Source organism: Haemaphysalis longicornis, unplaced genomic scaffold, assembly GCF_048455015.1.
Source record: "Haemaphysalis longicornis isolate Haplotype H1 unplaced genomic scaffold, Haemaphysalis longicornis Haplotype H1 scaffold_2, whole genome shotgun sequence".
In the NCBI taxonomy this organism is placed as follows: Eukaryota; Metazoa; Arthropoda; class Arachnida; order Ixodida; family Ixodidae; genus Haemaphysalis; species Haemaphysalis longicornis.
Genome location: NW_027526295.1, coordinates 163,472,600 through 163,497,925, shown reverse-complemented (window position 1 = coordinate 163,497,925; position 25,326 = coordinate 163,472,600). Strand labels below are relative to the sequence as shown.

General features: G+C 50.3%; 1 protein-coding gene across 1 annotated transcript in view; it reads right to left on the bottom strand.

The window, feature by feature from the left end:
• Positions 1 to 3,982: 3,982 nt before the first annotated feature.
• Positions 3,983 to 25,326, bottom strand: part of LOC144167482 (luciferin 4-monooxygenase-like) — a 68,815-nt gene continuing 47,471 nt past the window's right edge. The window contains exon 9 of the mRNA XM_077696737.1: positions 3,983 to 4,161. Within this exon, the coding sequence (XP_077552863.1) occupies positions 3,998 to 4,161 (164 nt within the window). The 3' untranslated portion in view covers positions 3,983 to 3,997. The remainder of the gene's footprint in view (positions 4,162 to 25,326) is intronic.

Below are 25,326 nucleotides of genomic sequence, written 5' to 3'. Positions count from 1 at the left end.
TGCCGAACGTGTCCTTCTATTATTATCGTAATAATTTTAAATGCAGAGCATTTAAGTAACTCACGATGTCACCCGCGTTGGCGTCCGTAGTCCGCACGCTCACTGCGCATGCGCGTCGAGTCGAGGCGAAAGCGAACACTCTCTCGCGAGGGGCATTGGATTGGATTCGAACACTCTCTCGCGAGGGCATTAGATTGGATTCGATTGGATTGGCTTGGATTGGATTGGCTTGGCTTGGATTGGCTTGGCTTGGCTTGGATTGGATTTGGATTGGATTGGATTGGATTAAAGTGGATTGTGTTGGATTGTGTTGCGTCATAGCCGCGGCACGTTGCGTCATAGCCGCGGCAGGCGCGCTGGGGCCGGCGCATGTGCAGTACTCTCTCTTCCGCGGTGTCCTCTCCTTCGGGCGCGCTGCGCATATAACCGGTGTGCCGTTCTCCGGCGAAGCAACATCCGCGCTTGGCTCAAACACCTAGGGTCCTCGCCGCTTTACAAGTACGCCAACGTCGTCGACTGGGACCGGCTTACGCAGTCCCTTCAACGTATATAAGCGGCTGAGCGCGCGTTCGGAATTCAGTCAAGGGCGTCTTTGCTTGGCTTTCGCTTGACGTGATGCTTTGCTTGCCTCGAGTAGATGCGACGCATTTACTCGAGTTCCCCCCGTGGGAAGATGCGGGCGGCTTTTTCTTTACTTTTTTTTCGGTTGATCGCCCAGACCAGAGGACAGTTGGGGGAACCTACATTGCTACTCCACTGCATGCAACTCATCAAATTAGTTATACAGGCCTCAGTTATACAATGAGTTATACAGGCCTTGGATTCAGTTTTTGCTGAGCCCGAGGTCGCAACGCATTCTCCAAGTCTTTCTTTATTTATCTAGATTCAAAGGTTGCGTGGTGTAAAAGTGTGAACGATTTCCCAATTTGTAAAAGAAAAAACAAGACGCAAATTAGTATACGAACAAGTGCACGATCTTAGTATACACTAACGAGAGAAAAAAATTATCTCGGCGCATTGGTTCCCACCGAGACACCCATACAAAGGTCGCGCATACTCTAAGCACAGCCTGAACTTTCGATCGTGTGCAGTGGATGATACCTGACGCACGTACTAAGCTTTTCGGCAAGGGTGACATTGCAAGCCTGCACACACGCAAACACAGAAAGTTCTCAACCTATCCATGCTTTCAACGTGCGCTTGACATCCGTGAGAGCAGACGACCTCTGCGGCCCGTGATCCGTATTTGGTGCAAAGGCAGGACAAGGTGCTGGAGCGGTAACTCTTCCAACTGATAACACCAGATCCAGAGGTTCTGTTCCCCGTTATCAAAATTATAGTTCTAACCATACTCACGACCGCTCCATACTCGTGTAAACTACTACGCGTGTAATACGCGTTTAAGGAATATATCTTCTTCAACCATACTTTTGTCAGTACAAAAAGAACATGTCGTTACTTTAGCATTAACACATTCAGGCTTAAACAGTATGAAAACACCACAACTCGTAAAGACATGCTGACCATGGGAATACTATAATAACTAACGGGAGAACTGCCCCTGTGGGAATTGGTGGGGTGATCGCACTGCACGAGATCAGCCACAAAGCCCCTATCCTTTGACCTTGGGGACGTGTTTTGCGTGTTTTAGCAGTTCTTAATGAGTGTAATAACATCAGCTTAATGGTGGGTTCATTGGTAACTTGATAATCACCCGATAAAACTGAGAGGAATTAGAGGAATGGAATTGAACTGGTCGGCCATTCCCGGAATGGGAATGGGCAATCTTTTGGCATTCCGAGGAATTGAAAGGAATGGAATTTAGGCGAATTGTCATTCCCCGGAATGGAATTGGAATGGAATGGGGACGCCCATTCCGCAACACTGGTGGGAGCGCAATAGCGGAAGTACGTCACCGCTGAGGAGCGGAGCATCATGGGAGGGGAGGCCAACAGCGAAGAAACAGTTGAAAGGAGGAGGAAATACGGCGCGACGATAATTCGCGGTTTTTGATTTACGATTTCTCAGCTAATACTCATCGCTTTAACAAAATTCTTGCAGGAGGAGATTGCTAATACATTGCTTTATTTGGTTACATGTACATCCATGCATCGGCGGAAGGCATTTCAGGACCCCTTTCAAGGCGTTTCCTTGGTTTCCTTCATGGATAACGTATTTATTATAGCCAACATCACGGAGGCCGCATGTGGCGGGCACATATTGGGAAGAAACATAGCACAACATAGCGGCATAATACACGCAACACACAACATCGCAAGCATAGTACACTTTTCACATGTTTGCATGATCACAAGCCACAACTAGACATTGGCACGGCGACAAAGTATTTATAACCATGATCGCCGAGAATGCACGACTTCATTGTGGAGAAGGGACTACTGGACAACATCTAGTTTATGCCAAAGGGCGTACTTCCGTAAATAAAAAAAAAAACAGTGAGATCGTTGCTTGTTTCGATAACCCACGGCAGTGCGTAAGTCTTAGGTGGGTTTTGTGATTTCATCAAATGTAACCCGTACAATTGCAAACTTTTATTAATTTGATGTTTTGTAAGAAGCAGTAAAATAGCTCAAAGAAGAAAAAAACGTGTCTCGAAACAGTGCGGAAGGTATGTTTGGGTAATGATACTTAGCCTCGCCTTCGCTATTTTACTGTAGAGCGCACCGCTGGTCTGGCAACCATTCAGCCAAGATGTTGCTGAATGGGGGCCTCTTGTTGTTGGTAACTGATGCTTCAATATGCTGCGGTCAGTGCTCGTTGACGAAAAAAGGGGCAGTTTGCTATCATCACTGACCTCTTTTACTCTTGGCCCTCAGTATAAAACGTCCACAAATGCAGTGGTAAGTTGAACAGGGCGCAGGCGAGTCGCCCGCCCAGAGCAAGCATGCAGCGGTGCCCACAGAATGTGCTTCCAACACACGGCTGGCGAGCCGTGCGTTAGCGTGGCGGGCACGAGGTAATAATAAAAAGAAAGACAGCGAGAAAACAAGCAAGCAGCACACCGCAGGGGAGGTGTTGCTCATAGTCGTCGTATGCGCCCGATCGGCGAAAGCCACCTTGCAACGATGAACGGTTTCGTTTTCGGCGTCGGCACCGAGAGGAGGTTGCAGACGACAGGGGAGAATATTTCCTCCCCCGTTTCGGTGTTTCGTAGAGGCCGTACAGAGGGCGCTACGTGTAATTAGCTAAAGGGAGAATCTCGCTGGTCCGGGGGAGAAAAGCCTCGATTTCCTCCCTTTTTCTACCCTTTTTTCTTAGAGTGTACCGGCCCGATTGGGCGGCGTTTTCATTTTTTTTTTCATAGATGATTCAGATATTCATAGAAGGGAAAAGGAGTCAGTTAACACAAGACATCTACACTAATGGACCTTTTTCCAGTACCGGTCCCTCTAGCGGCCGCCACGGCGAACTAAAAATGGCAGTAAGGCGCACCCCCAAGAAAGTTTGGCTTTCGGAGAACTCGTGCACAAAATTCCTGGTCCTGACGCCCCTCCCGCACTGACCCGTCACCCGCACCCTTCACATGAATGTCAAGGTAGCAGGCGAACGTTCTCGTGACTAATCTGCTGCGTTCGAAGCGCCCCCCCCCCCCCCCTTTTTTTTTTTTTCATTTTCCTAACCCCCTCACTGGCAGCCATGTGCTGGCAGCGTGGTCAGTCTCAAGCGTCTTCGCCCCTTCTCTTAGAAAGCCATTATTGTATTCCCGTACGAACCCACCACGAGGAGTCCAAAGAGAGAGAAAAAAGAAAGCCTGCAGATTATAGCCGCTCCCTAAGCAGAAAACCGAGGGGCGCGCTATTGTTTATTTTGCCCGAGGCGCCTGCCAAGAATGGCGGACCGCCAGCCCGCGCATGCGCAGATCGCTACTGGAAAAAGGTCCATTGGAAAAAATACATGCAAGAGGGGAATGAGGAATATAACTAGTAATGCTACGAAGCAGCTTATCCAGCGCTTTGGGCTTTATTCTCGCCTGCCTCTAGAATTTCAACTTTTCCAAGGAGAACTTGGCGCAGTCCATCCGGTGCAAGGTTCCCAGAAGATCTGGAAGCAGGCTTCTTCTCACTTTGCCCATATAGTTGATGGGTAGCTTGTCTGTGAAGTACACACCGCCGTGCAGGTGCTGGAAGACGGGCAGCCGCTCTGCGAGAATGGAAGTACACCTCGGTAAGTGGAAGCGGGAGGCACCACGGGAATAGTGGGACTTGCATTTACCGAGGAAATACATGAGAAGAATTACGTGCCACCGCATATGCTGCTTCATCGCCATTTCAGAAAAAAAAAACAACACCAGAGAACACCTAAGCACTTCCCACGAGTTGTGAATGCGAAGGCATTTATATCCAATTGAAAGACACCGAATGATCCGTCGAATTTTGCGCCGTGAGTAATGCTTTCGAATTTCGCTGTGGCCTATGTTTGGTTAGAGTTTCCACGTAGAGTTTCCATGTAGGGTGAAGTGGTCAGAGTTTCCAGGTAAGCAAGTTAGGCTTAGACTGGAACCATCTGGACGATATTGCTTGAAACTCGACTGCCGCGCATGCTATGGCCTAGCTCACCGGTGTCTGTTGTGCCACCAAGCGAGTCAGTGCTTTCACCCGTGTCTGCTATGCCACAATAACTGAACTGACGTTAGGCCACCTCACACGGAACTGCAGCGAGGACATGGAAAGTGCTTCAACCTCATCAGCCAACCCAATACCCATCTCCCCCCCCATTCCGGTTTCTTTCCCTTTCCTTCCACGTTCGACAGCTTCCGTCTAAATTTTAGACGAGAATTTGAAGTTTAGAGCTCCCATAGTGTACTTGCACGATTTTAACGTGCCCCTTCTTATAATAAAATAGCCTCCACATTTATTAGCGCGTTACAATGTGCCTGTACACCAAACTCGTCTTCGAAGTGGCCAGAAGGATGCCATGAACACTAACTGCTTTCGAAGTGCAACTTAATGCAATGCAAACCAATCCCTCAACATCACATCAGTAAATCTGGCCTACCCAATTTGCGTATTCGTCAATGGGTGTACCTCAGCCAGCTGTTGTAGATATTGCTGCTGCTATGTTTCAGTCCTTCTGGCTCAGAAGAGGTCCACTATGGAGCGTCCTTCAAGCGCAAGGTAATTCTACTTGCCGGCAGCGAGAGGAACCAAGCGGCATCACGCACACTCGGCGTCGCGGAGTCAAGAGTGCAGGGTTAAGGTGGCTAGAATGGGGAGGTGTGAGTACCGCGGCGCTTTCCTTCGGCCGCGCGTGACTCCCTTGCGCGCAGATGACACCAGGGAAAATGTGGCGCTGCCCGTCGAGGCGCGGTAGCCGCAGCCGGCCGCGCCGTCCTGCCCGCGCTCTCCCTGCCCTCGCCGTTTCCAGCTTCGTCGTGCGTTGTGGACTGTCTCGCGTCGTTCTCATTTGTTCGGGGTGCGATGCTGTCGACAGCAAAGAAGACGACGGAGCAAACGGAGAAAACAAACTAATTTGCGCATTCAGCGTAACACCTTTGCATGCTAAAGCCGCGGCAGAAATTCGCTAGTCAATGGGTGATGTGCCGCAGATTGGCTGCCGAGAAGAAACTGAATGCAGTGAAATCTTGCATGATGCAGGCTGAATTTTACAATTTTTTTTTAATTCTTCACTTGTAAAAAAATTCAGGGAAGCTTGCATTCACGCGCAATACTTGAATGACGAAGCTCTTGTAGTTGGGCATTCCCGGACGCATAGTTAAGTTTTTAGTATCATTGTTTAGTTGCATTGTTTGGGAGCTAGTAATCGTCGTCATATGCATCGAATATGCCGTCGTCTTCGCGGCGAGTGGTAGATGCAAAGTCATCCTCAGCATTGTAGACTTCCACGTACCGTGCTCTTCTCATCAATTCTCGAGGCAGCGGTGGCGGGAACTTCCGCATTAGCGCTGAAGTTTTTGTTTGTGTTTGTTTCTTTTTACATGGGCGGTAGGGCTTGACAACAGCGCTGTTTTTTTTTTTTTTTTTAACTAAACCCACTTCCCGTGCCGAAGGCGCTCGGTGGTCGCCTCGAGGAACACGCTCACGAGGGCTGGGCATTTTCTTGGTATCTGTTTTCTGCTACGGCGAACTTACGACTTGTACAACATCTCCGCTGTTAATACTTTTTCTTTTCCCCCAATATACTTTTGTTCTCTCTTCACCTGTAAATACTTTTTATTTCTTTATCACCTGTCAGTAGTTTGTTTTTCTTCACCTGAAAATAGTTTTTCCTACCTAATATCTTCTTTTAGTATCCTGACTGTAAACATTTTTTTTTTGTTTTTTTCACGCGTTAATGCTTTTTTTTCTTCTTCACCTGCAAAAAGTTCTTCCCCGGTTAATAGTTCTTGTTTTCTTGTCAGCCGTAAATGCTTTTTGTGTGTTTCTTATATACAGGTGCTAATGGGCACCTAGTTAAATTTGTATCTTCACATGTAAATAAACGGTTTTTTTTCATTGTAAATAAACGATTTCATGACGAGACCAGATGTGTTGCTTCACTGTCTGCTATCATTTCTGATGTGAGCGGGATAACTGCATGCGGTCTAGCGGTTTGTTAAGGGTAGCAGAAAGCGCGGTGTACTCCGAGACAGTTTGCAGGCCCATGCGGTAGTGCCGATCTCGAGGACGGCGGCCGTATTTCGAGGGAAGCGAAATGCAAGGCGCCTCTGTACAGGGCCGTGTCAGTGCACATTATACAACTCCAAGTTTTTTTTAATAGAAGCCGGAGCCACTTCACGTAATGTGCAAACGTGCTTTTGAAACTGCATGCAATGCGAACTGTTCCCGTAAAACTAAATTTCATGGGTGTAATGAAATGGGCTCATAAATTTTTTTAGTTATAAATATTCTCTTTTACTCTTCCAGAAAGCTCGCCATACCGCAACGGGTTCGTTTCCCCCTTGATGGTAGAAATGCAGCCGACGCGATGCCGGCGGCGCGCTCATTCCAGCTGCGCGCCTTACCGCGCCCTACCGCGCCTTAAGGTCCCTGAAATTACTAAGGTAGCGCCATCTTTAGATCTCGCCGCCTTTCGCCCTCGCCCGCGCTCCTTTCCTCCTTCGTTTTTTGCCATTTTCTTTTTCGCCGGCGAACGCCGCGCGCCATTGGCCAACGGCCAGTGACGTAGTACCTCGTCCCCGCGTTGTTTGTTTTTTCTTCTCTTCGCCGCCACTGTCCATTTAAATTCGCCATTTTAGGCTCAGCGGCCTCGGAGCAGGCCTTATCGAAGCCGCCAGCGTATTGGCGGTGAGCGCGAACACAGGCGGCGCTGCGAAGCGCGCCTCTGTGACGTCAGCTTAGGGATTCTCGCATTTGTCGTCTGCTTCACTCAGGATCGCTCTCCCTGCTGTTTCTTTGCGCTCGGTCAACGTCTGATGCTTATCCGCACCAGAATTGGCGTGTGGGTAACTTTTTATCATAATAATAGGCTTAAAATCGCATACAATAGCTCATGGTGTCGATTAAAGTATAGTTTTGGATACCGCTACGGGAGGAACATTGCCGGCGCCACCCCATTCCTCGCGAAGCCGGTCCTGTGCGGAACGCGAAGAGTCGGAGCTAGGCGTCAGCTTCTCATGTAAGCATTCGAACAAAAGGAACAGTAAGCTGCTAATAATCGACAACACGGAAAATGGAAGACCAAAACAAATTCTAGGCCTTCAGGGCTGTCGGCTTTGGCAGAAGGCATCACGATTCCCGGTAATCATATGTAAGGTAAAACAGTTTTTGCTACCTTGCCGAACGCTCGAAGCGTTTTGTCACATCACTTTACGTTGTCAAAGCATGAAAGTTTGCTGACATGCACTATAGACTGCAAAAACTGTAGGTTGAGTTCCAAATAACCCAGTGTGTATATACGCGCGTGCTGATTCTATACCAGGCATCTAACCAGTATGGAGGTTTATTGAGCAAAACGAGTCACGTCTTCGTTAAATTTATAGTAACACATATATGTTTGTTAGGACCTGGAGGGATATTTCGGAACATTTTGCACAGCCATATCTTCCCGATATTCGGATATGCGTCACAGGAAAACTGCACTCAAGAGGAGGAGGAGGAGGAAGGGGAGGAGGGGAAAACTTTGTTTAACAATTAAATCGATCTGGTTAGTGGGCCGGGTCCTCAGTCCAGGACAAGAGAGTAAAAGTAATTTTTTTCAAATCATAGAACGCCATACCGAGTAGAATAGGATTTGTTCTTCGCGCCTGGAAGGGTTGAAAAGCAATAAAGAGCTACATGGAATTCTTCTTCGGTTTGGAGTCTCGTAATATAGGCAGGTATACTATTTATTACGTTAGTTAGCGAGTATATCATGCCTTCAACACCGTAATCATGTCATCATTGTTCGGGTTGAGAGTCAGTTCGTTATGATAACGATATAATTACGATAGAACGGAGCACAAAAGCCGCCTTCGAGTACTGTGGACCACGTTGTTTAGGGCGCGATTGCGGTGGCGTAGCACAAACCTTCTCATTGTATTTGCATGTGAATAAACAAAACACGCTGCCGATATGCACCTTCTTGCACGCAGCCGTAATGACAGCCGATTTGTGAAGAAGGGAATGTACGCCATACAAAATGAAGGAAATATCCACACGACCTTTGTGGAGCTCCCAAACATCCCGAAACATCCTAATAAGAAGTTGGTGACGGCGCAGAAAAATTAATGCGTTGGGCAGAAAAAAAAAAGCAAGAAACATTAATCCGATACAAGACATATCAACGCAAGAAACAGAAGAAAGCCGCTTTATTTCCTGCTGTGCGATGAGCGTGTAGAGGCCGCTGCTTGGTACGTAGTATTAGACTGTTGAATCTTCATAGGAGCATCTCAAAAATGCTGCAGGGAAGCCTACGCATTTTGAATACTTATCGAGAAGCTCTGATCGCTGATCCTCGCGAATAAGCAAGAAAGGACGAGTTACACACGATCTTCTGACCGATACTCTGAAGAAAGTTGTTCTCTATCTCTCCGTGTGTTGCAAACTTGTGGGGGATACAGCTTCAAATTATTCAGATGCGGCAGAAGCTGGCAAAATAACTGAGTCGCTAGAAATACGCTTTTTAACGCACTACAGCAACGAAGCGGGCGATTTCTAGCCCAGGCACTGTTGCCCTCACAAGCGGAGTGTAGCAGACGACAGCGGCGCGAATCCCTAAGCCGACGTCAGAGCCAGGGGGCGCCACTCAAAGATCTCACCGCCAATAACAACCCATAACAACCGAAGAGTCAGCTGCTCGTTTCGTTTGCGTCGGCGTCACTTTATGTAGCTTCGCGATGCCGAGTTGCTGCTCGAATAAGGTCAGTGCAGTCGCGGCCAGCTCGGCTGTAGCAAGCTGTAATTTATCAATTGCCCCCACATGAATCAATGTTAGCTGTACAGCATAAAAAGGATTCACAATTGCGCTTGTTAGCGCGCTTCTGGCCTTGGAATACGGTAGTTATTATGGAACTGGGCACTACAGCTAATTGTAAGCTGAGCGCATTCTTTAACTGCGCGTTCTTTGTGCCAGCCTGTTCCAGAAATGCCCGACAAGGCCTTACTCGTAGTAATTGTGAACGCCAATCGCACGAACATTGCTATGCCACGGACGCACTGCCAAAAGTACAGCCGTCATGGGCGAGGCCAACGAGGAGACGCGAGAACTTTGACCTTGACAGCAGCCTATAACGACGTGAAGGTGATATATATTTTGCAACAGCGTCAAAGCACCGGAAAGTGCACGGAATAAAGGTGGCACGAATGTCAGTAGCTAATGCGGGACGCATACTGAGCGCTGCCTAATGATCTGCAACTAACGCAAAAAACGCGAACGCAAAAAAGCCAGCGCAGCGCTCGAACTGCCGCGCACCAAGGTCACCGCGAACCATGCGCAAGCCCTCTGTGCAGCGCTTGCACGACCACAACTTAATCACGCAAATGCAAGAACGGAATTACTGTAACAGAGCAATTTGAAACGTCCACGTTCGATCCTTTCGCGTTCACGAACTATCCTGAGCCTGCCGCACACGTAAACAAACACCGCGCTGTCCGTATGCGCCAGCGGCATCCATCCCGCAAATATCCCCTTCTACACAAAAATATACAACAAAACAGCCTATCTTAGGGCGTGTTGGTAATACGGGGCTCTAGAATTGCTATGTAACAGAGCAGTTTGAAACGTCCACGTTCGATCCTTTCGCGTTCACGAACTATTCTGAGCATGCCGCACACGTAAACAAACACCGCGCTGTCCGTATGCGCCCGCGGCATCCACCCCGCAAATATCCCTTCTAGACAAAAATATAAAACAAAACAGCATCACTTAATGCGTATTGGTAAAACGGGGCTCTAGAAATACTAGTAATGCTACCAAACAGCGATTGCGGCTCGAAAACAAAAGCAAACTGCACGAAAATCTGCAGCGAGCGGCCCGAAGCGTTGCGAGGGCGTCTGCTCTGAGGAAGCCAACAAATATGGCGGCCCCGCCACGGAGTTACAGGGACCGCGGCGCCGCGGGTGAGGGGAGAGAAAAAAGAGGAGGGCAGCGGAGAAGGAGGGAGCAGTTGGCGCTACCTTAGTAATTTTAGGGATTTTACCGCGCCTTGGTCAACAGCGCCGCCCGTGGCATCTGCGCACTTTGGAGTCACGTTTCCGCCGCCGGTACTCACACCTCCCCATTCTAGCCACCTTAGCAGGGTTGGCCGAAATAAAGCAAAGCCATATTTCCGTACAAGTAACTCACCCAACCCGAGTACGGACGCTTTCGAGAACTTGAAGGCTCTTTGGCGGAATTAGTAAAGGTGCCGCTAATGAACTCATGGCCATGATGTCTCGAATTACGAAGGTCAAGATGTTTGAATAATCAAACGCTTTCAGTGTTTCCCGCTCCAGTTTTAATGCGAGCAAGAGCTGAATGAGCTATTTTATGAAGCACAACATATTTTTGCGGTTACATTCGCGTACGTCAAATAAAATATCGCCCGCCTGGTACGCGGTGTCACATCTTTTACACCTGCGTGGTAGAATAACCGTCAAATTATTGTTATGAATTTTCCTAAATACTTACCAGCGCATTACAATCTGGACTGCGTCAGAATAGTTCAAATATGGTAGCTTTATAACCCGCAAAGTGGGATATGGTATCAGAATACTAATCAAAGTAAGTATGTATTTTAGTGACTCTATATTAGTCTGCCTCTTCTATGCATTTGTCCACACCCCCATCTCTTACTGACTTTATTCTTGGGGTAACACCTAAGAAACTCCCTGGGCACCCTTGAAGCACACACAAAATCAAGCTTTGAGAATTGTCACTTATTGAATTTTTCGTCTACTGCATTTCGTCTTATTTAGCGCCTTATGCAAAAGTGCTGCCGTCTGTCAGAGCCAAAGCGAACCCTCCTTTCGACGCCATGTTAAGGGGGGGGGCGCCGGTGTTGTGCCAGAGCGCCCGGCACAAATTCGCTTCGCCTGGCGACGCGCCGACGGCTGCGCCAATCCACGCCTCGGACATACAACGTGCGGCAGAAACACGCACGGACACGCCGGGAAACGGCGCCCCTGCGTCGCCTTCCCTTTCCCCGTCGCGGGGGCTTCGACTGACGCAATCGCTTCGACTCCACTCGTCGGATTCGAACTGCGGCCAGTGGAGATTCCTGATTGGAGGGATTCGAACTGCTCGCTCTGCAACGGGCCCCTGGGGGTACAGGCCGGAAGCAGCAGCGAGCGCGGCACTCGGTCATCGGAGGCACCGAGTGGACACGTGCCTTCGTGCGAGCCATGTAACGCTCTTGTTACGCCTGTACATGTATATAAATGCTGCTTCAACTCACCGTCGGCTCGACAGCTCCGTCGCTCTGCTCTACGCCACGTTGGTAGCGGGTTGAGCAAGGCAGCTTCGCAACACCGGCAAGATACGCAGGCTACACGTGCGATTTTTTGTGTCATGCTGACTCGCTGCCCGCCTCGTGCTGTTTGATCGTGCATATATAATGACAGATGAAAGCGGTCTCAACGTTTCGGAGCCTACTCGGCTCCTTCATGAGGGGGTGACGCCCATGGCGCGTCGGACACCATGGGCGTAGATGGTAAGAAGGGCTATTTCAGATATATTCAGGCCTTCCTGGTTCCCATGCATGTGTAAAGACTCGAGGACAATTCTTTCCGGGTAACTTGTTTCGGTGCCAATCACCTGCGCGTCGTCCAAGTCAATCTTCTGGTCAGGTTTTTCACAGTGTTCGGCCAATGCACTGTGCTGAATTTCCGAGCTGCGAATGTCGTTTTTGTACTGTCGGAGGCGTTCTAAGAAGTTCCTTTTTTCGCCCACATAACTAGCGGGCATTATGAGCCAGCAATGTTGTAGACGACCCCATAGGCTTTTTCTTTTAACGGACGCTCTTTCAGTCGGGAAGCCACGGCACCCAATGGAAGCCACGGCGCCGCAGACTTTCCGATGCGGCCTTTTTAAGACAGATGACCATGAAATTACTTCCCGGAAGTGCCCTATAAAGTTCGAGGCAAACAAGAAAGTTCGCGAACGCCGTTCAAAGCGAAGGAAAATTCACTGTGATCCTCCACTGTCGGACCAGGTGCCAACCTCTAATCGATACGCTGTTTTGGCACCCTTCGAGGAAGACGTGTCAGCAACTCTATCTCCAGCATAAGAGACGATGACGTATAGTGCGGTGGTGAAAACTCCCCGTGCAAGTCGTCGACGTTCATCGCCCGTACAAGGACAACCACCTACTTATAATATGGAGAAAGAATGCTAAATTAAGAACACACTGGCTGCATCACAAAAGTGAATTCAGCGTCGTAAGCAACGCCATGGAATCCTTCAGCGCCGGCGTGTGGGCTACCGTTCCACTGACACCCCATCCGCGACCCTGCCTGCGCCTCCAGTTATCCAGGCTCTCACGTCGACAACCATATCGCCACATGAACTCTCGTGTTTCGTGGTGAAACAGCTCCAGACTCTCACCTCGCTATTGCTGGCTAACCTCTACCTGTGACGATACCTGTGTCTGTGGGCTCGTCGCAAGGCGTTCTGCAATGAAACTGCCCGGATATATCGGGCAAGGTTGGAGAACTTCGACGGCGCATTCTCTGCGGGAAGATACATGCATTTGGCCCTGCTACTCCAGGAAACAAATAGCCTCCTTTCCCTTTTAAACACGATAGTCTTTCTTGGGCTACTTAAACCCAGAAATTTTGGACTGTCTGTATGTCTGTCTGTCTGTCTGTCTGTCCGTCCGTCTGTCTGTCTGTGACTCGATTCAGTCACCCGGCCAAAGCAAAACAATGCCTGCGCAATAGTCTTATATAGTCACAGCTAAATCTACCCGTCTATGTCCGGTGTAATGTTCATACTTGTCAACATTGTTGAAAAAGAACAAGACATTACGCAAATATGCGACAACAAATCAATACAGAAGTGATATTTGCACTGTTCCTTTATAAAAAATCAAACATGCTTGACTTTTGCGAAATTAAATACTTCATCAACTGCAGAAAAAGAATTCACTCCGCCGTCGCCTGCTGTCGCCCGCGCCACTATACGCCTCGAGATTCGCGATCGCTGCGCCGCCTGCTGCCGCTTCTCCGCGGCGTTTGCGGGATTAGCGCTGCGTGGCTGATAGGCGGTCATGCAGTGTTTTGGTTCTCTTTCGCTTCTCTTTGCCTTTTCCCGCACTGAACAACTTGTTATGGTGACGTCTGTAAGCTAACTGCACGTACAAGGCACTTAAAAAAAACAGCTGCGTCTTGGTAGAGCGCTCTAACGCCAACAAGAGCTACCCGCGGGGAGGCGGTTCTGCGCGCTTCCTGGCCGCTCTTGCGGGCGTCGGCGACGGCAGCAGCATATCACCGCTGTCGCCTTCGAACACGTCAGCACAAGTGAATTCTATTTATTGTCGCCTCGTTTAGACCTCATATTGGCACTGTTTTGCAGCGCAGACAACAAATTCGGCTTTGCTTCTAGTATGTACGTCGTAGAACAATATGATTCGGGGATGTGATAACCCAATAGCTGACAAAAACTTGTGCCTTTTATGGGAATATAAGCCACGCGAGAATGTTAATACACTCAAAGGATGTGCAGTGTCAGATATGTGCCCGCTCATGCCTTATAGTAAGAACCAAGGTATATGTTAATGAAACCACGGGAAAATCAATGGTCTGCAAGTCAGGAATAGATAGAATGGTCGTACGGGAATGAAAAAAAAAAAAAAAACCGAGTGCAGCTTCTCAAATGCTAAAGACGTTTGTTTGAGCAAGGTAGTATCCACCAGACCAACTAGATGCGAAATGCAGTGATATATCGCTAGACATGGGGGGGGGGGGGGGTGAGGAGGAGGACGCTCAACTATCGTTGTTTACAAATGCGGAGCGAAATCAATGAATGACCGTTTGAACGTTTTTAGTAATCACACACACAATTGCTGCGTATTCACTTTTCGTTTGTTTTTCGCCTTCAACGAACGGCTGATCACTCGGCGGACGCATTTTTTGAAGAATACAGGGTAGGCAGTTCACAAGCGATACGAGGTGTCGTTGGAAGAGTTGATTGATTGATTGCAGGATTTAACGCGCCGACGCAACGGAGACGATGAGTCATGCCGTAGTGGAGGGCTCCGGATTAATTTTGACCACCTGGAGATCCTTAACGTGCGCCGAAATCTCGTACACACGGGCTCGTTGGAAGAGTGTCGTATCTGATAAGGGTCTCTGATTTCGGTTTATGCTAGATTCTGCAGTCTCCCCGTGTCATATGACGTGTTTCGAAGAAGAGTTTGGTCGCGGGCGCGAATTACTCTATAAACCCGTCTTCGCGCTTCTCGTGGAGGATAAATGTAACAGATGAATCTTTGCGAGCGCTCACCTCGGGACAAGACGACCCAGCATTAAATTTGTCCTCGTGTGCTGACTCCGGAGTGTAATTTTGCATTATCCATCGTACTTCTTTGGTACAATGTTTGTGAAATTTATGCCGCATTGGCTTTTTCATGGTACTGATCAATATCTGCTATGTGATATTGGCAGGCGTAACTTGCGTGCTGTCAGGCATGAGTGCTCCGCTGGATTTTGTAAGTGCACAAAGTCGATTTACATCATAGTGTGTATGGCCGCAACATGACCATCGGAGGAAACACTGCTTACGGAGACACTGCCACTAAATTTCAGGGCAGCGGAATTGCAATCAGCTGCATGCAAATGCTGGCTTCGGGACGCCGGCCTGTGACACACGCCCGGCGCTCATATAGATCTCACTAAGATCGCGTCATAAACGTTTATACTCTCGTGAACACACCACGCTTGCAAACAGAGTGCCTGCTCCACGTTATTTGGTATTTCTAACGCGGACAAACGGTAAATCGCTGTCTGGAACGAGCCCCAAAAGCAACGGCGACAGGGGGGACCGAGCCGGGGACTCCCGCGCCTGCTTTCGAAACGGGCCGCTAGGGGGATTTCAGTGGCGCCCCTACAGGCCGCGCTCGAGGCGTATAGCTTCTGGCGCCATTTTAAGAAATCAACCGGCAACAGTTACGCAAGGTTCCACTAGATAAGTTCCACGTTCTGCTTGCAACGCACGTGGAGTAGGGAAACGCGGTTCTGTAAGCGTTGAAGTAGGGCGCCTCGATTAACGCGCGTCTTCGCCGTACGGCAGCGTTCGCATCGAGACACCCGGTTTGGAGCAGTGGAAATCGGGAAATTTAAAATGATTTAAGCAAACCTTTGGCGTCTTTACCTTGGGAGGAGCTCAACGTAAGAGGAACAACAGGAGAGGTGAGCGGGAAAGCGAAGGGAGGCATTTACTTCGCAAAAGCCGATAAAAACTATCGTCTAGTGACGGCATTTGCAACGAAAGGAGCAGATACGCGGCCAACTTTTTGGATTTGTGTCTTATTCATTTCCATCCATTCTGATCGTCGAACCGCCATGCCTGATGTCCCCCCAGGAAAAGTAGCCGTATATGCCCGCTCAATTGTTCCTCAAGTCCGCATAGACTTGGCCCGATGGTGTACGTACACTATGGCAGGAAGTCTTCGCTGTGCTCGTTCGCCTCCCCCGTGCGGACGTCATCATAGTTTCATACTATATGCTCGCCCCTAGATACAGCCAAACTATGCCTTGGCTGGCCTTCACATCTTCGTAGATGGCATCCCAGCTGTCAAATTTTGGGGGCGGGGGATTTCAGCGCTCCCCACGCTACATGGAGCTATGCTACTTCCACTGCTCGTGGTATATGTGTGTACGACGCGTTTACGGACGCTCAGTTTGTTCTCCTAAATGGCGTTTCCGTGACTACACGCCACCGGGAACATCCGAGTTGTCATCGAAGCTCGCCTGACTTATCTTGGTGGTTAGGAAGTGCTTCAGTGTCGTGGATATGTGAGCCAGACTGATGGGATAGTGACCACTATCCTATTCATCGCAACCTTTCTCCCGGCCGGGCGAATCGTTTTCGAAGGCAGTTTCGGGTGGTAGGCTGGGACCTCTATTGATCGACATCGGCTACGATCGTCCTCAGCACCTACCTGACTTGACCTGTGCCCAAATCTCTGCCTGGGTTTGGAAGCAGCGACTCGAACGACGTGGGTCGAGGGATTGCGGCCTGTCCCTGACCTGCAACTTTGTTGTCTGTAGGCCGCCCGCCGTCGAACTGAACTAGCGTCAATGTGGAATCCCGCATCAATCGACGCATGTCTGAACCTTCACCGCCTCACAGCAGCAGCCTGCCGACATGAACGATGACTGTCACGAGGCCGCTGGCTAGATTGGTGTGCCTCGCTTGGCCCTTGGTCCTCGAATGCCTCGGTTTGGTGAACATTCGAACAATGAAACGTGGTCAGCGTCCTCTAGATCCAGCAGCTCGTGCGCTACTAGCATCTGGCCAGACACCGTCCGCTTATGCCTCTCTCGCTGCAAGTACCTTCTTTCCCACATTTGACGCTCCACCAGCCGTCTTTACAATTCCAAACTGCCTACTGGCATCCGACCGGTTCATTGCCCACATGCAGCGACATTAAATAGGTTGAGGCCCCCTTTACAGTGGCGGAACTCTTGGCAGCCAGCCGCCATGCCAAGCCGCGCACTGCACATGGTCCTGATGGCATCCCCTATGAACTATCTAAGAACACAGAAGGCAGCACACTTGACGCCATACTTGAAGCCATGAATGAATACAGCATAGACATAAGTCGCGATTCCTGACTCCTGGTGTCACGCGGAAATCTTTGCTATCCCGAAGCCCGGCAAAACAGCAGACCGTGTTTCTCACCGTCGGCCCTTACATCTTGCATCAACTCCTTGCATTAACAATAGCTCTTACATCAACGATTTGTAACCTGATGGAGCGCATGCCAGCTACACGTCTTGCTTGGGGACTTGAGCAATATTTCTGGTATCATCCTGCCCAAATTGGATTCCGACCACAGCTGGGTGTCGAAGATGGACTGGGGCACTTTTCTGATATGATCCTGATCTGAGGATGCCCTCGCCGAATTGGAACTGTCCTTGCAATGGATATTAAGAAGGCCTACGAAAACTCCAGCCGGAAAACCACTGTTCAGATTTTCGAGTGAAATAAACTCCTCAGCCGCGTCTGCACATTTGTGAACGCCTTTCTTAGGGACCGCAACTTTTCCCTTCGCTTGCCCGGGAAAGCTACAGGGCACTTCACGTCGCGTTTATGGTGTTCAGCAAGGCTCTGTGTTGGTACTGGTCACAAATCACAATGTCGCCTTGCTTGGGCAATTTCGCCTTACAAATCTCAATGTCGTATGCATACCCCTTAAATAAACCGGTGGGTGTTCGGGGGCACGCGGATTCGAAGTCAGTACCTCTTGCAAACGACGCGAGTGCTGCACCTCTGAGCCATCGCTGCGGTGACAAAGTTTGCACTTTCCAGTAGCTCCATTCCACATTCCATTGGGGTAATTTCCCGTATAAGCCAGGTCACCTTCCCAAACGTTGTAGTCCCGCACAAGGGATGAGAACCAAAGCCGGGGAGTCGCTTGCAGAAACTTTACCGGCAGGTGCCCGGCGCCACCGAGGCCCATGAGGCCGAGGTGAGCCTTCCTTTAAAACCTCACATGGCCGAGGTGAGCATCCACAGCCGCAGTGGACGCTCACCTCGGTAACCGCCAGTGGCAGGAAACGGCTCAAGGCTCTCTCACGCCCCGGCAATGCGATGTTGTCGATAGCCAGCCGGCCCCGCCTCAGCGGCAAGGGTCAGGGGCCTCTTGCAAGGGTAAAGGCAGCCTTCCAGGCGTGAATCCTCCTTTAAAGGTTCGCACTCGAGTAGGTACGCCTGTATTCACTGCGGAAAAGCTACAACCCCCTCCCCTAGGGCATTTGCCGACGAAGTCGAGTAACTTACCAAGAACTAGATTCCCTGTATTGGGGGGTACTTGTACCGATTTTACTGGTTGGTGCCCAGTGGTACCGAAGAACCTACCACACTTTCGCGCACATGGTACGAACTGACGTGGCGGAAGGATTTCCAGTACAATTTATCCCTCGTGCGGGGTGTCTGTAACCATTTTTATTGTGGTGGGTGAACAGCGGTACCACAATCCGCCCATAGGGGATCGAAGAACCTCCAACGTCTGCGGCAGTGGCAGAGCTTCTCCTAGCCCGTTATCCCCGGCCAGGACAGGGGGCACTCGAACGCCTTTGACTGGTCGGCGTCCAAGGTTCCCTAACACCACCCGAAGGGGTTCAAGGAACCTCCGACATGACCCCCATGGCTTTTTGTGGTTTAGCTGCAAGCGTGTATTCCTATTTATGCCAGCTGTGGTATGTGTTTGGGAAAATACGCTCGCGCGCAAGCGCTCGTGTGTGTTTGTGTGTGCGTGTATGTGTTATGTGCGCGTGTGCATGCGTGTGCGTGCATGTGTGTGCGCGTGCGTGTGTGCGCGCGCGTGTGTGTGTGTGTGTGTGTGTGTGTGTGTGTGTGTGTGTGGGATGGATGGATGGAGGGAGAGAGAGTTCATTTTCAAACCGGGGGGGGGGGGGGAGGGAGATTTTTCCATCGTCTTCAGACTGGTTACCTATAGACAGTACTAGCCGCACTTGCCTGGTCAAAAAGTCACCGCAAAGCGAGTGCAAAGCAGAAACGAGAAATAAAGAAGCAAAAGCAATACGTTCAACGGCATCAAGAGATGGCTCTAACCTTGCCGCCCCTCCCTACCCTTAAGTTCTAAGTGCTGCTAAAACACTGTGAGCTATTACGAATGGCTGGTACACCTGAAATGTTACTGTGTTGAGGTGCCAAGAAAAATCGAATCAGGCCGGTGTTGTGTGCGGGACTCTGGGGGGTCCTTTGTGGCCATTAACTCTGGCGCGCCTGCGCATCCCTGTCGCGTCGGAGAGACATTGGGAGGGGAGCCAAGGCCGAACAGAAGCAAGTGATTTAGACCGCCGGCTGTGTGTCCGGTCGGTAAAATAGGAACACGTGTGCGCTCCGGTGGAATCGGGGGGACAGCGGGTCGCGTCTTCAGAGGAGACCGAAGGCCGGCTTCTCGGAACCGCGCGGCCGTGGCGGTGCGCGCGACTCAAGACCTCCGGAGGAGAGAGAAACGAGAGAGTCGTCTTGAGGCAGCGGTAGAGAACGGCTGTCCACGGAACGCTCATCAGGACGGCGAAAGGCCTGGGGCCTCCTTCGTTAGGATGTAGCAAAGAATAAACGTCCCTTTCATCGTCACCGGTCCGCAGTCTGGCCTACCTCGTAACAAACTGGTTGGCAGCGGCGGGATAAGCCAAGGCGGACGAGAGAACTTCGTGCAGAAGAACCACCTGATTCAGGATCAGCGCGGATTCCTCATCGTGGCCTCCGGGAGACACGAGCGACGAAGAAGGTACGAGTGACGAGCGGACGGGAGACTGGAGGAGGAAGACAACGAGGCCTTCCTGACTTGTAAAGGTGCGGCAACGGCGATCCGGGATCGACCGACCCAACGTGGCTCTGGGAGACACAGGCACCGCACGCTGGTAAGTGCTTGAGCGACTAAGCTTTGCCAAACAATTTTGAACAGGGTTCAAGTCAGGCGCTAAATTGACTGCCGCCGGGTGTGTAGTTAATTTGTGTTTGCGGGCAGAAAGCTCTCGCCAAGCATGGACATAGCAAAGTGCACGAGAGATGAGTTGCTGCTGCTAGCAGCGGAGTTGGAGCTAGAGGTGAATGCAAGAATAAGAAAACCGGAAATTCGCAGCGCCATTAAGGAGGTGAATTTTCAGGAGGACGAAATTTCAGATGCGTGAGCCAAAATTTGCCGAGTGGAAAAGGAAAAGGATGAGGAGCGAAAGAGGCAGGATGAGGAACGGAAGAGGCAGGACGAGAAGGATGCCAGAGATGCACAGATTAAGCTTGAGGCAATAAAGCTTCAGCAAGCTAGGCTGGCAAATGGTGATTCCTCAGTCGTACAAGGAGGCGCAGTTAAGATGACAAATTTGCTTCAGCCATTTAAGACGGGAGATGGCATCGGTCTCTACGTAGTAGATTTTGAAAGATTGTGTGAGAGGCAGTCATTCAGCCGCGATACCTGGCCACAGCGGTTGTTGTCGTTGCTTCCAGGGGAAGCATCGCAGGTTGTGGCACGCCTAAGTGCTGGCGATGCAGACGACTACAATTTAGTGAAGTCGAGCCTGCTCGCGAAGTACAAGATTTCGACAGGAGTTTCGATGGAGGTTTCGGCAAGACAAAAAGAAGCCAAACCAAAGCTTCATTGAGTTTGCTTGCGGACTGAGCGATAACTTCACGGAATGGGTCAAGGGCTCTGACTCCGATGAGGATTTCTCTAAATTGAAAGACCTCATGTGTTTAGAGCGCTTTTACGAGACCTTGCCGGAAAGCATGCGCTTGTGGGTTAAAGACCGGCAGGTTGGCGTATCCGTGAAGAAGGCAGCCCAGCTGGCGGATGAATACGTGGCTAGCCGAAACATCAAAGAAGGTAGAGTCAGTCAGGAGGCGCGCCAGGACCAGTTGAGAAAGGCTAATTTCCCTCCGGCGCCACAGACGCCACAGAACCGCTTCATGGAGGCTAAAGGACATCAGGTGAGTAATGATGCACCGAACACGATACCGAAAACGGTCGTCAAAGATCCCGAAGACCCCCCGAGAAATTTTGATGCCGGCGACCTGTAATGTGTTATAACTGCAAACAGCCGGGACACTTTGCTCGAAACTGCCGAAATGAGAGGCCGGCTTTTGCGTGCGTGAGCAGCCATCCAAACAACCATGACCTGCTAAAACCATACACTAAAGAAGTCATGGTAAATGGGCAGAAATAAAGGGTGCTTAGGAATTCGGCAGCCACCGTGGACGTGGTCCACCCAAATTACGTGAGAGCGGAAGACTACGTGTCAGGGTGTGCGTGGATAAGACAGGCAGTCAGCGAGGATTCGGTTTGTTTGCCTACAGCAAAGGTGAAAATCGAAGGACCGTTCGGGGTCCTAGAGACCATTGCCGCTGTTTCAAAGAAGCTGCCGGAAAGCTATCCGTGCCTGTTCTCGAACAGCTCCGAGGCGTTGCTGAACAAAAGGGGATGCGCCTTCACAGACGCGCAAGTAATGGCACTGACACGATCTAAGGCGCGGAAGCTTGCGAATGAGCTATGTTACAGCCGTGAGCCAAGTGAGGTGGAAGTAGACGAGTCGGAGAGTTTGGCCGAGATGGTTGCGGAACCAGAATCTAATGCTTCTTTTCCTGAGATAACGGAAACTTACGACGGTGACTCAGGGGCATCCCAGGCTCCGGAAGGGGGCCCGTCGGAAAGGGTAAGCGAGGGGGAGCTTCAGACAACAGTGGTAGCACCCACGGCGCCCGTTTACGAACAGTTGCTGAATACTGACCGCGAAGCTTTATAGCGGAGCAGAAAAGTGATCCGTCACTGCAGGTTTTGGCAGTTAACTCAGAGGAAGATGTTTCATCTAAGAATATCACCTTCCAAGAAAGACAGGGAATTCTGTATCGCAAGTACGAAGACAAGAGCGGAAGAAAATACGATCAAATTATGGTGCCGGAAACGTATCGAAAGGGTGTGCTCGCTCTGTGCCACGATCACACGTGGGCAGGCCATTTGGGCATAAACAAGACCACACTGAGGTTACAACGGGAATTTTATTGGCAGGGGTGTTTTCGAGACGTGCAGCAGTTCGTGCGAACTTGCGAGACCTGCCAAAGGGCGGGAAAGTCCAATGATAGGCGCAGGCCCCAATGGTGAGTGTTAGGCATAAACAAGACCACACTGAGGTTACAACGGGAATTTTATTGGCAGGGGTGTTTTCGAGACGTGCAGCAGTTCGTGCGAACTTGCGAGACCTGCCAAAGGGTGGGAAAGTCCAATGATAGGCGCAGGCCCCAATGGTGAGTGTTACTATCATTTCCGAGCCATTCCACCCGGTAGTGGTGGATGTGGTGGGGCTACTTCCAAAGACTAAGTAGGGTTCGGGTACCTACTGACGCTACTGTGCCCGGAAACGAAGTTTCCGGAAGACATACCGTTGAAGGAAGCGACTTCCGTCAAAGTGGTCGATGCTTTGCTTGGGATATTTTCGCGGTTGAGATTTCCAGCGGAAATACAATCAGACCAGGGCCAGACTTTTACGAGCGCGCTAACTACCAGTTTCCTCAAAAAATGTGGAATCCGGATGTATCGCAGCTCAGCTTGTCACCCGCAGAGCAACAGCGTGGAACGATGACACGCTGTGCTCAAGAAAGTTTTGAAGGATTTATGTCACGAAAGAAAAGCGGACTGGGACTCTTGCCTTCCGGGCACTCTGTTTGCCTTGCAAACGGTGCCGCACGAGGGAACAGGGTTCGCCCCTGCCGAGTTATTGTACAGGAGAAATCTTCGGGGCCCCCTAAGACTGATTCGGGAGCTTTGGGAGGATCAAAGGGTTGACCGGACTGTGGTAGAGTATGTAGTAGAACTACCGCAAAGGATGAGTCATACACGTAAATTGGTGAGAGAAAACTTGGAAGCGGAGCAGAGAGTCTCAAAGCGCTATTATGACCGAAATGCGAAGAGCAGGTCGTTCGCAGAGGGAGACAAAGTGATGTTCCTGTTTCCGAATAGGCAGAATCGTCTCGAGGTTCACTGGGATGGGCCAGCGGAAGTTATCCAGCGCATCTCTGACGTGATCTACTCAGTGAGACTACCAGGGCGGAGACATGAAGAGAGAGTTTACCATGTGAATTTGACGAAACCATTCTTTGAAAGAACCGAAATCGTCAGCATCGCTCTGAACACCATACCGGAAGTTTCGGTCGAGGTTCCCAGTTGTAGGGGCAAAGTTAATCCGTCGGTAGAAGAAATTGTGCTCGGCGCCATCGACAAAAGCGACTTAGACGATAACCAGGTGCGGGATTTAGAAGGTGTTATTCGGGAATTCCTCGAATGTTTTGCGGCACAGCCAGGGAAAACCCATTTGATCATGCATGACATCGAGCTCACCTCCGAAGCGCCTTTCTAGTCAAAAGCCTATAGGGTGTCTACCAAGCAGACGAAGATTATGAAAGCGGAGATCAACAGGATATTGGAGATGGGTGTGATAAGGGAAGGTTACAGCAAATATTGCTCTCCTTTGATGTTGGTCGAAGTGCCTGGGAAAGAGCCCCGACCTTGCGTCGACTACAAGAGACCAAACGCCATAACCAAAGATCAAGTTTACCCCTTGCCTAATATTGAGGAGAGGGTAGAGCTCGTTAGTGGAGCAAGGTTCATCTCCACCTTTCACTTAAAGCGTGGGTACTGGCAGGTGCCTCTAACGGAACGAGCTAGCCGATACGCCGCGTTTATCACGCCGTTCGGAGTGTTTCAGCCCGTCACCATTAGCTTTGGCCTGAAAAATGCGCCCTTTTGCTTTTCAAGGCTAATGGATCGGGTCCTGAAAGGGCTGAGTGAATTTGCACTGCCCTATCTCGATGACGTGGCAGTTATCTCGGATGACTGGCCGATCCATTTGGGGCATATACGACAGGTGCTGGAACGATTCCGAACTGCGGGCCTAACTTTGAAGTCGGAAAAATGTTAGTTGGGAAGGGCGTGTGTCACCTATCTTGGACACACCATAAACCGGGGAAAGCGTGAGCCTATGGCAACGAAGGTGGCTGCCATCCGTGACTTTCCCAAGCCGTTGACAAAGAAGGCTGTGAGGTCTTTTCTGGGAATGACAGGCTATTATCAGCACTACATCCCGAGCTACTCGGACGCGGCCAGCCCCTTAACCGATAGTTTGCGTAAGCTAGAACCTGAGGTCGTAACTTGTACGGCGGCCAAAGAAGCAGCGTTTCGATCTCTGAAGGAAGCTTTGGCTTCAAGAGCAGTGTTGGCTTCACCGGATTTCGACCGTGAATTTGTAGTTTAGTGCGGCGCGATCAACCGTGGGCTAGGTCTCGTTCTGTCACAGATTGATCAAAATGGTGACGAACACCCCGTCCTGTACCTCAGTCGAAAATTGACGCCCCGCGAGGAAGCTTACAGCCCCTCCGAGAAGGAGTGTTTGTGTATCGTCTGGGTCATCCAAAAGCTAGCCTGTTATATTCAGGGAACCAAATTCATCGTAGAAACCGACGATTGTCCCCTTTCGCGGCTGAAGCAAATGTCTGATAAGAATGGTAGGCTTTTGCGATGGAGCCTCATTCTTCAACAGTATACATTTGAAGTTAAATACAGGAAAGGTGCCGAAAACAAGAATGCGGATGGCCTGAGTAGAGGCTTCTAAGAAAAGGAAGTTGTTTTACGAGTGTTTGTTTACTTTAGCTAGTATTTTTTAGTAGTGACTTTTACTTTGTGTTCACGCTACCCTGCTTGGTGAGAGCTGAATACAAAAGGGGATAGACAAGGAAGGGCTTCTGTGAATTGTCTGGCAGCGGCGTCGCTCGGGCACTGCTGGCTGGCGTTGTTTTCATGCGAGTGTGCGTGCGGTGTGGGCGCGATAGTGTTTGATGCGACCCGTGAACATTCTTCGCTCGACCCTGCATCGGGGGACGCAGCCTCGGCGAAGGACTTAATTGGGAGGAGGAGTGTGTTGTCTGCGGGACTCTGAGGGGACCTCTGCGGCCATTAACTCTGGCGCGCCTGCTCATCCCTGCGCGTCGGAGAGACATTGGGAGGGGAGCCAAGGCCCAACAGTAGCAAGTGATTTAGACCACCGGCTGTGTGTCCGGTCGATAAAATAAGAACACGTGTGCTCTCCGGCGGAATCGGGGGGACAGCGGGTCGCGGCTTCAGAGGAGACGGAAGGCCGGCTTCTCGGAACCACGCGGTCGTGGCGGTGCGCGGGACTCGAGACCTCCGGAGGAGAGAGAAACGGGAAAGTC